The sequence below is a fragment of the Triticum aestivum genome, chromosome 4A, assembly GCF_018294505.1.
Source record: "Triticum aestivum cultivar Chinese Spring chromosome 4A, IWGSC CS RefSeq v2.1, whole genome shotgun sequence".
Lineage (NCBI taxonomy): Eukaryota > Viridiplantae > Streptophyta > Magnoliopsida > Poales > Poaceae > Triticum > Triticum aestivum.
Genome location: NC_057803.1, coordinates 30,419,666 through 30,433,639, shown reverse-complemented (window position 1 = coordinate 30,433,639; position 13,974 = coordinate 30,419,666). Strand labels below are relative to the sequence as shown.

Sequence of the window (13,974 nt, the reverse complement as noted above, 5' to 3'; positions counted from 1 at the left end):
CCATCCCTAAAAATAGCTAGGAAAAGCTAAAATCCCTACCCACCCTCCCTTTTGGACCTCTTTGATCCTTTCATGCTTAACTCTAGCTACGGTGTTCGCTTCTTTTCTTCCTCGTTTTTTGGTCTTTTGTTTTTTGTCTCTCTTTTTTCCTTTCAGTTTTTTGTCGTTTCTTCTTTATTTTTACTTTGTCCTCATTTTTCACTTTGTATTTATTTTATTTTGGTCTATTTTCTCATTTTATTCATGATTTTTTTAAATATGTGCTGAAACTTTTCAAAACATACTATGAACATTTTTCAATACGCAAATAGTTTTCCCATATATTTTTATACATTAAATTCTGTAATAAGTGATCAAAATTTTAAATATACAATTATTTTTATGTAATATGCGGGAAAAAATTAGATACACGATGACCATTTTTCAAACACAAGGTTACATTTTTTTTACATACTCGTTGAATCATTTTTCAAATACACAATGATCATTTTCTATACACAGGGTCAACAATTTTTAATACATGGTGTTTTATTCAAGTACGTGATGAACATTTTTCAAAATACAAATTCAAGAAAAATTATGAAATAGTACATATTCAGACAAAACAAAAAGAAAGGAATAAAATTGTCCGAAACATATAGAGGGCCGGGCCACGTGGTGAGCGGCGTGCGCGTTACCGAGAACGATACTAGATTTTTTTTTTCCAGCACATGAACCCAATCCTATATCCCTTCAGAAAAAAAACATGAACCCATACTAATTCATCTGGAGGCAACCCTAACATTATTATCTGTAAAGAAAAACCCGGAAAATATAGTTTTCCCTCGTAAAGAATCACGAAATCCTAACAACTAAGGCTAGATTCAGTTTTTTTTTAGGGTGGCTGGATTCAGAATTATATATTGTTACGAAAAAACCTAAAAATCGGTTAGCTTCTCCATGTTGTTTCGCGCTATATATATTGCCCTACGATCCACATCAAAAGCCCTTGTTACGAGAGAGCGCGCGAAGGAAACACACGCACGCGAACGCGCAGCTCATCTAGCCCTAACCCATCCAGCCTCCATCGCCTGCCTCCCATGGCGGCTCTACTTACGAAGAGCATCGCCGTTTTGGCGTTGGTGCTCTGCGCCACCACCGTCGCCGAATCATGTAAGTACAACACACGCCAGAGCTTTCGGTGGTTGCTTTTCTTGCGCATCTAGTTCGATCACTCGTCGTGTACTTGCATCTGCCACATCGATCTATTAGTTAGATCGTTCTCGCTGTCATCGGCGATGGGGATCAAGCTTAACTCTCTTTCATTTTCCCCGTCGTTGCAGTCAACATTCCCGTGATGTTCCACGACATGTGGTTCCGTCGCAGCATTGCGAGGTCCTCTTTCCAGGAGAAGGCCGCGGCGCCTGCCACCGCTCCGTCGAAGCCGCCGGTGGCTGCGCCCACGTCACCGTCAGCAGTCCCGCCAGTTCTGCCGACGCCTGCCCTGCCCGTGCCGCCCACCACGGCTCCGTCGTCCAACGCGCCCACGCCGACGCCCACCCTCCCGTCGAACGCGCCCACTCTGGCGCCTATGATGGCCGTGCCCCCCGTGCATGCACCCTCCGGCGGTCCTGCACCAGCGCCCGTGCCGGCTTCGTCTCCCATGGCCGCTGCTCGGGTTGTGCGCGTGCCGCCGACCGCAGCGCCGGCTCTTGCTCCTTGGATGCCTGCGTCCGCACCGAGATCCAGCGCGCCGTCGCCGATGCCCACGCTTCCCACTACGCCAGGTACGCTTCGTGATCGTGTGCCGCGGTTCCTTGTTTTTTTTTTTTGGGGGTTCATTGTTAACTTCGTCCGACGGTCTGCGTAGCCCGCGTCCGATCGGTTTGTGAGATTGGGCTGATGCATCCATCTATTGAAATGGCCCGCGGCTATCCATCTTGCACCAATAGACGCCCTGGAGCGGCCCAGTTAGGGTTCCCATTTTGTCTGTTAGAGTGCATTTTTTAATCTGAAATCTTTTTGCGATGTTTAATCTAAAGTTGTTGTTAACCCTAATTTTTGTGAGGATTAATCTAATCGTATTTTTATTAACCCTAAAAAATCTAGATCTGTTACACAAATCTTAACAGAAAGGAAAATATTGAATCTTGGTGCATTTTGAACTAATTTCCTGATTACTATGCTTGTGCAGCTCCCGTTGCGCAACCCCCTGCATCGGCACAACCCAAACCTGGTATGTACTGATCTTCAACGACGAACTAAAAATTGACCCGCGAAACTGCTCTATTGTGAAATAATTTTCTCGGACTGAATAAATATACCAGCTGCCGAGTTGATTACTGGATTTGTTTTTTCTAAATCGAATTGAAGTCAAGAATGTTCATCGCCTGCAGGTCCAGTGCTTCCGTTGCCACCGACCCCAGCGCCGGCCGCCACCCTACCCGACGCCAGGGACGGATTAAGGGGGGGACGAGGGGGGGCGAGACCCCCCCCAACGATCGCACAGTCCCTTGAAATGGGAGAGATTAGCGCTACTTTTTTTACCTGTGTGCTTCCCTGCAGCCTGCTTCGCCCCCCCCTATTCCCCATCGGCCTTTTTGTATAGGCGTATAGCCCATGTAACCAGTGCAGCCCATTGAACATTTACAGGCTAAAAGCAAAAAAACTAAGCCGAGCAGGCCCTGCACACCACGACACACTAGATTGACAGGCCCCAAAGAGGCAAAGACAACGCTAGCACGCTGCGCACGTCGTCAGTTCGTTCGACTCTTCGTCTCCAAAAAATTAGCGATTGGATCTCTGGGGACTGCCTCCAGCGCTCAGGGACGCCAGGTCGCCGGCGCGCCGCCAACGCCCGTCGAGAAGCCAGGATAGGAAGGCTGGAAGGGGACGCCGCAACGCTCGGACAGGCGCCGATCCACGGACACGTTGCCGGCAGCCCGGAGGCCAGAGTCCTGGACAGAACGACGGCGGACGACGGGCATGCTGGCCCGGGCAGGATAAGCGGCAGCAGCACAAGGGGAAAAGGTAGTTCATGCCTTTAACAATTGTAGAAGTATAATCATCCAAATTGCAGCCCTTAATCATCAATATAAAATTTTCAATTGTTTGTGCTTGTGTAGACATGAAGAGAAAGAGAGAATCAATTCAGAACTTTTTCAAACCCGTTGGTTCAAGCTCTCGGCCATCAGAACATGATACTACTGTAGACAACGACAACGTTCAACCTAGCGAACAGAATCACCCAAATTGTACTGATGGTGATGCCCAAATTGATCATGATGTTTCCGTGCCAGAAGCTACGGAAGAAGATACAATTATAACCACAAGTTATGACCGAGAGCCCGGGCGACGTCTTCAAATTTGGCAACTTCCTCCCGATGAGCATGATGCTGCTAGGCGCTTTTATATATCTAAAGGGGCTTATCAACCAATCTTAAAGCCAGATGAGTATGAATTTACTGGGACAGGGGCTGGCCGTAGGCGATTCCAAAGTGATTGGTTCACGAATCATTGGTGGTTGGAGTATTCACCTCTAAAAAATTGTGCCTATTGTTTGCCTTGTTTTCTCTTCTCAAAGAAGCCAATTGGGAAGTGTGGTTCAGATACATTCACAGTGAGCGGATTTGATAAGTGGAAGAAAGTTAACAATGGAAAAGAATGTGCTTTCCTCAAGCATATGGGCACTACTCCCAGCTCGGCTCACAATTTTGCAGTTCGGTGTTATGAAAACTTGAGAAACAGACTTAATCATGTTGATGAGGTGATGAAAAAGCAAACTAAGAAGCGGGTTCTTGATGCAAGACTAAGGCTAAAGACTTCCATTGATGCCATGAGGTAAGTAAGAAGTATTTAATTTTGAACATTTAGAATTTCTTTATACTGGACATCTAATAATTATTCTATGTTGATTGCATCAGGTGGCTAATGTTTCAAGCATGTCCCTTCAGAGGAAATGATGAGTCTGAGGATTCCAAGAACCAAGGTAATTTCAAGGAAATGATTAAGCTTTTGGCGTCTTATAACAAGGATGTACATGAAGTTGTACAGAATGCTCCAAGAAATGCAAAGTACACCTCAGCAACTATTCAAAAGGAAATTGCTAGCATATTTGCTGGAAAAGTGAAAACCTCAATTAAAGAAGAACTTGGTAATAGCAAATTCTCTATCTTGGTTGATGAATGTAGAGACGAGTCTAAAAAAGAGCAGATGGCAGTAGTTCTTCGATTTGCAAACATAGAAGGGGTGATAAGAGAACATTTTCTTGATCTTGTTCATGTTAGAGACACTAGTGCTTTGACTCTCAAGAACACAATTATTGCCGTCCTAGTTGATAATGGGTTGAATGTGCAAGATATTAGAGGCCAGGGATATGACGGGGCAAGCAACATGAGGGGGGAGTGGAATGGGCTGAAAGCTCTAATTCTCAAAGAGTGCCCTTATGCATACTATATCCATTGTCTTGCACATCAACTCCAATTGGCTCTTGTTGCTGCTTCAAGGGAGGTACATGAGGTCCATAATTTTTTTCAGCATGCAAATTTCATTGTAAATACAGTTAGTGCATCTCCCAAACGGAATGATGAACTGTTAGAAAATCAGGCTGCTGAAATTGCTAGTGAGATTGAATTGGGAGAGCTTGACACAGGAAGAGGGGCCAATCAAATAGGTTCTTTACAAAGGGCCGGAGACACGAGATGGAGTTCCCACTACAAATCTATCAAAAGTTTGTTAAAGATGTTTGCCGCAACTGTTACAGTGCTAAGAAGTGTAGCAGCTGATCGTTGAAGCTACAAGGAACTCAAGAGGTGATGCCGGAGGTGCCTTGAAAATCCTACTGACATTTGATTTTGTGTTCATTCTACACTTAATGGAAAGAATCATGAAAATCACAGATGTCTTGTGTCTCAAACTTCAACATAAATCTTTGGACATTGCAAATGCATTAGATTGTGTTTCTAACACAAAGGTGTTGCTTGGTGAACTAAGAGAAGATGGATGGGACAACCTTTTTGAAGATGTGAAATCCTTTTGTGTGAAACATGAGATTGACATCCCGGACATGGATCAAAAGTACGTATCTTTTCCTATCTCTTTATGATTATATAAATTACAATGTAGAGATTTAGCCACTTACATACTTCTCATCAATGATCATGCAACTAATTCTTATTTTTCAATATATATTAATTTTAGGTATGTTGATGTGACGAAATCTCGAAATAAACATGACAACACCACAGTTATCCATCATTACAAAGTAGATGTGTTTAATGTTGCAATAGATCAACAAGTGATAGAGTTGAATGATCGATTTAGTTCTCATGTTACTGAGCTTCTAGATCTTTGTTCATCATTGGACCCGAGGCATGATGCCTTCAGCAAGTCAAAGATATGCAGACTAGTGGAGAAATTCTATCCTGCAGATTTTTCTAGTCAAGAAAGAGATCGGTTGGAGTGCGAGCTACCACATTTCCAGCTTGATACATTCAACCATCCAGAGATCAAGAACTGCAAATCACTTGCTGATCTAACAAAAGGGATAGTTAAGACTGGCAAGTCTTCTGACTATCCAATGGTTGAGAGGCTGTTACGATTGGTGATAACTCTTCCGGTTTCAACTGCAACAGCAGAGCGAGCCTTTTCTGCAATGAAACTAGTCAAGACGCGGCTTCGAAGCAAAATGGGAGATGATTTTCTTTGTCATTGCACGCTAGTTTACATTGAGAAGGAACTTGCAGCCAAGTTTAGCTCTGAAGAAATAATTGATATCTTCGATACTGGTGCTCGTAAAGCAGAATTCAAATTGATAGAAATGTAATTTATTCATACTATTGAACAACAGACATATTTTTACTATCTAGATGTCCTAAATCCTATTATTTACTAATTACTATGGTATATTTTAATATATCCTATGATTCTTTTACGGCAAATATATCCTATGATTTTGAAGCTTTTGGTTCTTGCCCCCCCCCCCCATCTCAATTTTCTGGCTCCGTCCCTGCCCGACGCCATCAGCTCTCCGTCTCCTGCGTCAACGCCGGCGACCTCTCCGACCGCCCCGCCGGCTGCTTCTGCCGCTAATACCTTCGCTCCCATGGGAGCCATGGTCGTTGGCGCGGTGCTTGCCGTTGCAGCGCTATTTTAGGCCCTTCTGGTTTCAAGTTGGCTTAGCGGATTGGCTTTGTAGTTAGCCTTCTATTATAGCCAAGTGGATTCAGTTTGTAGTTAGCCTTATCACGAGATACCAATTGAAGTACTGGTAGGTACTTTTTGTTAGGATCGAACCACTAGAAATTTTTACTCCGATTGTACGTTAGACTCGACTCTATCTATCTATAGAAGAAAAGTGAACGCCCCGTTCACAATCATTCGTTATTTGTTGTGCTTCCTCGTCTTCAGTGTTTTGTAGTCGCATACAGTCTTGCTAAGTCTCAGTTGATGTTATATCCGTGAGATTCGTGCAAATTTTCTTTTCAGTTTTTTTTCTTTTTTTCTCTTGAATGTTATGTCACTTGACTGAGACTTTGCTAAATCTCAGCCGACTAAGACCTAGCCACACCCAATCGCATACCACAGCTTGCAGTCGATCGAACATGTTAGCGGCTAGCGCTGTTGCTTGGACATGACGTGAGCAATTCGACGCGGCGACATAAGCAGCCATTAGGCCATAGAGTACATCGTGGCATTGCATTCAGACCTAGAAAAAGGAGGTTTGGTGTTCATACCGGCGTTGGTAATAACATTGCTCGGTCCCAGCTCCCGGAAAGCCTCGATTCCACTCCCCCGTGCCATCGTGCGCTCGGTTTCTTTTATTTTCTCCCGTGCAACCGCCCACCCAGCTACCTATAAGGCTTTCCCTAGAAAAAAGCTATCCTAAAGGCTCCCGGCCCTTTGATCATGGTCACCGGCCGACCACGGCGACGGCGGCGACCTTCTTTTGGCTCACCCCCACAGCCACAGGCCACTGCCACCATTCGAACTTCATCATGTCGGCACACCGCCGCTTCGGAAAAGGAATGCCATGCCAAGCCGCCCTTTTCACTAGTGGCTGGGACCAGAAGGGCGCATCAACACACCGATCCCAGGCCTACAGACCCCATGATTTCCCAAGCACTTCGCAGCGTGCGCAGATGTCAGTGTCTCGGTGGGAGAATCGCTGCTCTATATGCCGCCATTTTCTTTGACCTAGGATGAGGAGGAGCAATGAGTTCCATTTCTGTCTCTTGCCAGTGCCACTGCCAGCACAGTGCAACACTAACCAAACTTCCCACTGATGCAGTGGTGCATGCGGCGCTGGCAGCCCGTCGCAAACATAAAAACGCCCTCCACGCACCCCACCCCCTAGCAATCTCACACCGCATTCCACGGACCATATCACACGCTCTGAAACCACTGTTGTAGATAGCTCTGGTGCAGCGTGCACACAAGTTACAGCGGCAGCCGGCGAGAATGGCAGCTAGGACGTCGCTGCTGCTTCTACTCGCGCTGGCCGCGGTGGTGGCTCACGTCGACGGTGCGACCGTGGCCGCGCCGGCGCCGGCCGTGGACTGCAGCGACGCCCTGATCAGCCTGGCGGGGTGCCTGAGCTACGTGCAGGAGGGGAGCACGGTGGCGATGCCGGAGGCGACCTGCTGCTCCGGGCTCAAGGACGTGGTGAAGAAGGAGGTGGCCTGCCTCTGCCAGGCCTTCCAGGGCGGCCAGGACTATGGCGTCACCCTCAACATGACCAAGGCCCTGCAGCTGCCCGGCGCCTGCAAGGTCAAGACGCCTCCCTTCAGCAAGTGCCACAGTAAGTGTTCTTTTTTCTTCTTCGTGTTTTTCCATCACTCGCAAATGCAAAAAAACGACGCCTATCAATAGCTGACTGAAGACGGAAAGTTCATATATCGGGTTGAGCGATAGTCACTCCCATTTTTCTCTTACAATTTCTGTGAAACAATTGCTGCCGTAGTTGTTGTTGGGTCTGTGCGTGTGTGAATTGCAGTTTTAATTTAGTGATGAAAAGTGTAAGCTTGCACTTTTTCAGTCGGTTATAGTACTACTACTTTTTCTAGAAAAGTGCAAATTTCATATTTTGTTGAGCTGAAGTTTCATTTTTCAGAATCAGTTGAGACTTAAGAAAAATCTGAAAATCTTAGTCGAGTGAGACCTAGCAAAACCATCGCTAAATACTGAACCTGACGGAATTATGAACTGAGAAAAAACTGACGGAACTATATTCTGACGATCTCCCTCTTCGCTAATGCAGTTTCCATTCCGGGCGTGACCGGTGGGTCTCCAGGTGTGTTCACTAACCACTCTTTCTCTTCCCTTCTGATTCCGCATATATCATTCGACCATATCTCAGCAAAGTACCAACATATGTAATCCTTTCTTTTTTTGGAGTAAAAAAAATCGCAACTCTTTTAATACTCTACTGACGTTGTTGCCGTCATTCCAGCACCTGCACCTGCCCCGTCTTCCGGTGCTCCGTTCTTCGGGGGCTCGCCGTCACCATCCACGCCTTCGGCTGAATCACCAGCCGCAGCCGGAACCGGAAGCGGCGACTCCACCACCGCTCGAGCTCCATCGCCGTCGGCCTCCGCCGTGGCCACCTTCCCGTCTTCAGCAGACGTCCTCCTAGCCGCAGCGACTGTCGTTGTGATGACCCTGCTCGTGTGAGCAGCTGGGCGCGCCTGTAATTCAGCAAACCTGTTTCGTCGTTCATGTGACCATTTTCGCTATACCCGCCCGACACAGCTGAGAAAGCAGACCCAGCCTTGTTGCTGGCTTTGCTGCATGTACCGAGATGTATCTTATCTGAGAGTTTCCATTCCATTTATACAGATGTCACATTCATATATATGACTCGTTTCCATACACAATGAGACTGCTTGGTTCGATGCCAATTTTTGGCATGCCAACGTGTTGGCACTCTAAAAATTTGGCTACCGAATTTTCTTGCCAGTCTCTAGAAAAGTAGCCTGCTTTTGGTTTTGCCAACTGCTGGCATCAGACCAAGCGGCCAGAAACGGGGTGAGATTGTGAGAAGTGTCACGGCGAGCAGCTCATTCAGAACAGATACGGGTTTTTGCCTCTGTTTAAAAAAAAGGAAAGAAAAACAGAAACGGGTGATCGGATACGCTCATTTTCAGAGGCCAGAAACGAGGGTGAGATTTTGATAAGTGTCACAGCGTGCTCTAATCTTTGTATTCATTGTGCTCTCATTCAGAAGAGAGAGAAGATATCTTTTTTGTTTATATTCTAGCTTAGCTCTCTCTATTCTTTGCTTAAGCTATCATGTCATGTAGATGGGGAGATGGCACCTCCGAGTTTCGCACATCCTGGATATGATTAATGCATGGAAGCTAAGCAATTGGGTCATTCTTCAGCTCAAGATGCAAGCATTTGAACTCCACCCGAATACGGCTCGCAACTTGCTGCGGCCATGGCCATTAGATATAGAAATACAACTTATCAACAGTCTATAGTTCAGATTTCCGAACAATGGACACGACAACTGTTACATCATCCAACTTGCCCCCGGAGTAACCCAGGTACCCTTCTGCGAGCGCCGCATCCGAGAACGGGCTCCTCCCGGACCCGGACCTGCCCACTTCCTTTGCTCTAGCAGCCAGGAGGTCGGCAATCTCCTGCACAAGTTATGCAAAATGAACATGTCAGGATGATTCTTGGTTTCATATTTTCTGTAGGTTGGTTTATTAGGTTTTTCTTTTTTCAAACAAGAAAAGTGATTAGGTTCGGACCGTAGGCTTGCGGTCGGCTTCTAGAGATTTTGAGACAATGTCTGCCACCTCATGGTCGTAGACGTTGTCGAACAGACCATCTGACGCTGTTATGATGGTATCACCTTCTTGTAGATCGATAGCGTAATTCTGAGAATAAAGAGAGAAATTCATATGTTAAAATCTGAGAAAGCTCAAAAGAAGAAACTAATAACAGGATAGTGGCGACAACAAGCGCTGTGTCACCTGTACAAGTCTTGAAGGATCGACGCCATTTTCAATTTGCAACGGGAAATTGAAACCGTATGTCATCGGCTTTGTTTGTGTATATACTTGTCCATTTCTTATCACCAGTAACCCGGAATCGCCAATATTAGATACATGAAGGACCTGCCATATCAGTCAGTTGATGAGAAAAAAAAAACATGTACAATTAACCACCAAGAAATGTTACAGCAAGTGGTATGCATGCCTCTTGATGAAAGAATTCACACAAAAAAATTGACAAAAGATCATACCTGCCCATCAAAGTGAGCAACCAAGATAGTTGAAGAGCCAGGGGACCGTGCTTCAACTGTCGCCATAGCAAGAACTTCCTCGGTTCTCATCCCTGGTGCCCCTTGATTCTCCGTAACAATTTTTTTGGAACTATCCATTAACTCTCTCGCATACAACCCCGCATTGATTCCTGAGTGCAAAAGCATAACAAGAGTATGATGAGAACATAAACCCATATTTTGTACGGTATAATTGAAGGTAATCATGGCAAATAAATTAGCTACTGACATCTAAAACATACTGATGTTAACTGCTAGCTAACAAACACTTTCAAAGAGTGAACACACTTTCTGAAAGGGAAATTTGTACACCCAGGAGTTTCTTTTTGTACACCCAGGAATTAAACGCACTCGCAAGATAAAGCAACCGAAATTTAGCTGATGAGGTATGGTTTACCTTCAAATGACCACTGACCAACTCCATCTGCTACACCAAACCAGCCGCCGCAAGCTATGAAATAAGCATCTTCACCACCTGTGTGCACCTGTATTTTTAACAGATATCAACATTAGAGAAATTAAGAGCAACATGAATTGATTGCATGCATTTTATTTTAGCACATAATATAACAGAATAAAAGCACATGGAGAGTAAATATTCCTCCGTGTATAGTATCTGCATGAAGGAACCAGTAGATGCAGTTACAACTGTATATATGTCTGACAGCAACCTAGAGTTGTTTGTTGTAGGCCTTCTAGGAACTATAGATGGCATATACGTTTTAACATTTGGAAGCACACAAATATGAAGTCAAGAAAAGCAAATATATGAGTCTAGATGCTGAAATCTTAACAAAGAGTTGCTTACACCAAACATGAGTTAATTGAGTAATGCTGAGCTCAATTTAATCTCAAATTATGAGCATAGAAGGATCTATGTAACAAGTGCTTCCGTTCTTTACATTTAACTACTTCCTCCGTTCCTAAATATAAGTCTTTTTAGAGATTTCAAATGGACTACCATATACGGATGTATATAGACATATTTTAGAGTGTAGATTCACTCATTTTGCTCCGTATGTAGTCACTTGTTGAAATCTCTAGAAAGACCTATATTTAGGAACAGAGGGAGTATTTGACAATGCCTTAAACAGCAACTTCCAGAACATTGAGAGCAGAACGAACATGACAGTATTTCCACTGATCTACTGGGTAGAATAAGTTTAGTCCAAATATACATTACCTACAACAGACTGAAAAGAACAACTATTAGGTCCATTACCTTTGAAGGGTGAGGTAACATGGCTGCACCTGAAGCCAGCACAAGTGTTGATACAGCTACTGAATCCATCCTGTATATGAATTAAGCATGTCAAAACACGAATAAACCATCTTCTCAGGCTTCAAGGGTTAGAAAGGCTAAAGGAAAAAAAAAACAAGGGACATCTTGAATAACCCTATGCATGTGTGACAAACAGATCAAGCTATACTCAGCTTATGGTGCGTATACAAGATATAAAGCAAAATAATAGTACCTATCAGAACTCTTCGTCTCCGAAGCGTTGTTCTCCCTGGCCACCGCACAGGTCACTTGTTCCTACAAAGGGGGGAAAACACAGGTACACATCATCGCCTAATCTTCATATAACAGCACAAGCTAAGGTTTACAGACAAGGCTGCAGTATTGGACAAAGTCAATGCTAATTTGCCTTGAACAATCCATGTGCTGATAATTTATGCAAACAGGGGTGCATCCTTTTCATGCAGTAGGACCTAATTTCCTCAGTTAGCTCAACAGAAGGCCCTTTTAGTACAACTGTACAAGCGTGGTCCCTTGCTCCATTACTAGGATATAAATGAGCATAGCCAAATAGTAAGTAGCCAGAAACTGAAACTAAATATCAACACATAATGCAGTATACAGAAAAAGGAAGCATTGCCACCCTGCGCCTAGCCGCCCACTGCCTAATTTCTTCAGTTAGCTGAACAGGTTGTCCATTCGCACAAGCATGGTCCACTCCTTACTCAATTACTAGGATATATAAATGAGCATATCAAAATAGCCCAAACCAAATCAAATATCAACAGAAGAGCAGAGCACCACATAAAGCAGATTCTTCTACCACAAAAAGGAAGCATTGCTACGCCTACCGTCTAATGTTCCACAGAGTAAGATGGACTGTTGTCAAAAAATCCAAAAGAGCTAACTTGAAGAAATCAAAAGGCAGATTAACAGAGTAGTACACATCATCGGATCATCGGTGTACCGACGGTAAGCGTATAAACGTGGATGAGTAGCACACAGCTCAGAGGTTTGCACGGAAGTCGTACCATGAGTGGGACGTGGACGCCATATCCCGTGTCCTGTTCCTCTACGCTGGAGCTGCTGGACTCCGTCTCCACGTCGGTGTCAGAGTCCTCCTGCGTGGTCGAGCCGTCCGACGCCTCGGAGTCATCCAAGCTCGTCTCCATCCCGTCCACTCCTTCCTCAACCTGCGTCGTGGAGGCCTCTAGAGCCTCAGGCTCCGTCTCTGCCCCTTCGCCACGCAAAAAGCCGCCGGCACGCAACTCCAATTCCCCTTGGATAAGGCCGTTTTGACCGTCGGAATCCCCTCTGGACTCGACTCCGAGCTCGCTAGAGGCCACCGCAGGCGCCCCACACGCGCCCGTTGGCTCTTCGTGTGCTGCCTCTGGCTCGCGTCCTCGAGAATCAGCTGCTTCTGCCAGGGACGGGGACAGGGGCCCGTCCGCAGGGGGAGAAGAAGCACCACCGATGGCCCCAGTGGTGGTGTTGGTGTCTGAATTCGAACTGGCGTCTGACGGCGACGGCTCAACCGGTGAGGGGATATGGCTGATTGCGGCAGCTTCATCGGAACCCGTACTCCCGCAACCCAGCTTCTGTTCGTGGATTCGCGCCGCCGGAGCTTCTGATCTCGCATCCAAAACACCCGGCTCCGCCGATTCGAGCTCGGCGCCGGAACACAGACCGGCTGCCTTGTCGGCGTCAACGGCGCCTCTGACCTCCGAACCTCCAGGAACCTCCTTAACGGCATCTACATAAACCAAAATAAAACTCAAATCGAAGAACGAAACTCATAAAGGAAACTATCATCGATCAGCAGTAAACCGCGGCGCCGTCCAAGGAGGATGCCTTACCGACGGCGGAGCAGAGCTCGCGGGACGGAGCAGGCGCGCGCTCTGGGGCGTCCACGACCTCCCGGGGCCGGGAGCCGAGGGCGCCGGCAGCTCCAGGGACCTCGGCCATGGCTTCACGCAAGGCGATGCCGAAGCAGGAGGCTGGCTGCTAGCCCAGAAAAAAAAGGGGTCGGGCTCTACTTTCTGGGGATCAGCGGCGAGCGAGCGAGATATGGCCCGGAGCACGGCGGCGTTGGTGAAGATGGCAGTGAGGGGCGAGCTGAGATTGGGGCGGAGGGACGGGGGAGGAGGCTTAATGGGGAGGGAAGGAAGCTCGTGTCCGAGATTTTGAGGTGGTGTGTCTCCTGGGGCGGGGGCGGGGGCGCGGGCTCGGGGGGTGCCTGCGCGTGCGCTGCTCGGCGGCCGGACGGCGTCGTTTTCTAGGAGGGAGGAGCTCGTCTCTGCTTTTGGGGCGGTGGAATATCGAGTTATCTCTCTCGCATAGTTTGGCCCGTCGCTCTCGGCGTCGTCGCTTTGGGACAAAGGGCCTCCTGGAAGCTTGTATTTGGCGCGGCCGGCTACACCGGCATCTTGCTTGTCCATGGCCTTGTTTTCTTGGTCGGGTTTGG

At 46.5% G+C, this 13,974-nt stretch overlaps 3 protein-coding genes across 4 annotated transcripts; 2 read left to right on the top strand and 1 right to left on the bottom strand.

The window, feature by feature from the left end:
- Positions 1-972: 972 nt before the first annotated feature.
- Positions 973-5,776, top strand: LOC123084928 (vegetative cell wall protein gp1-like). Of its 2 annotated transcripts, XM_044506469.1 has the most exons (5): positions 973-1,152; positions 1,323-1,766; positions 2,174-2,215; positions 2,376-3,819; positions 3,903-5,776. In XM_044506469.1, exons 4-5 carry the CDS (start codon positions 3,107-3,109, stop codon positions 4,768-4,770), a joined length of 1,581 nt encoding a protein of 526 aa, XP_044362404.1. In that variant the 5' UTR covers positions 973-1,152; positions 1,323-1,766; positions 2,174-2,215; positions 2,376-3,106; the 3' UTR covers positions 4,771-5,776. The 2 variants fall into 2 exon arrangements, with proteins under 2 accessions (XP_044362404.1, XP_044362406.1); XM_044506471.1 differs by lacking the exons at positions 2,376-3,819; positions 3,903-5,776 and having other exon boundaries at positions 2,174-2,336.
- Positions 5,777-7,533: 1,757 nt separating this feature from the next.
- On the top strand, positions 7,534-8,830 carry LOC123084927 (non-specific lipid transfer protein GPI-anchored 31; the record flags this gene model as incomplete). The annotated part of the gene is given in 3 exon segments (XM_044506468.1): positions 7,534-7,777; positions 8,237-8,269; positions 8,429-8,830. Coding segments are annotated over 3 exon segments (498 nt in total), but the record flags the coding sequence as incomplete, so codon positions are not given.
- A 524-nt stretch (positions 8,831-9,354) lies between these two features.
- Positions 9,355-13,477, bottom strand: LOC123084926 (probable protein phosphatase 2C BIPP2C1; the record flags this gene model as incomplete). The annotated part of the gene is given in 9 exon segments (XM_044506467.1): positions 9,355-9,620; positions 9,735-9,863; positions 9,960-10,103; positions 10,232-10,401; positions 10,668-10,755; positions 11,493-11,562; positions 11,746-11,807; positions 12,542-13,263; positions 13,367-13,477. Coding segments are annotated over 9 exon segments (1,662 nt in total). The 3' UTR covers positions 9,355-9,452.
- Between the last annotated feature and the right edge of the window lie 497 nt (positions 13,478-13,974).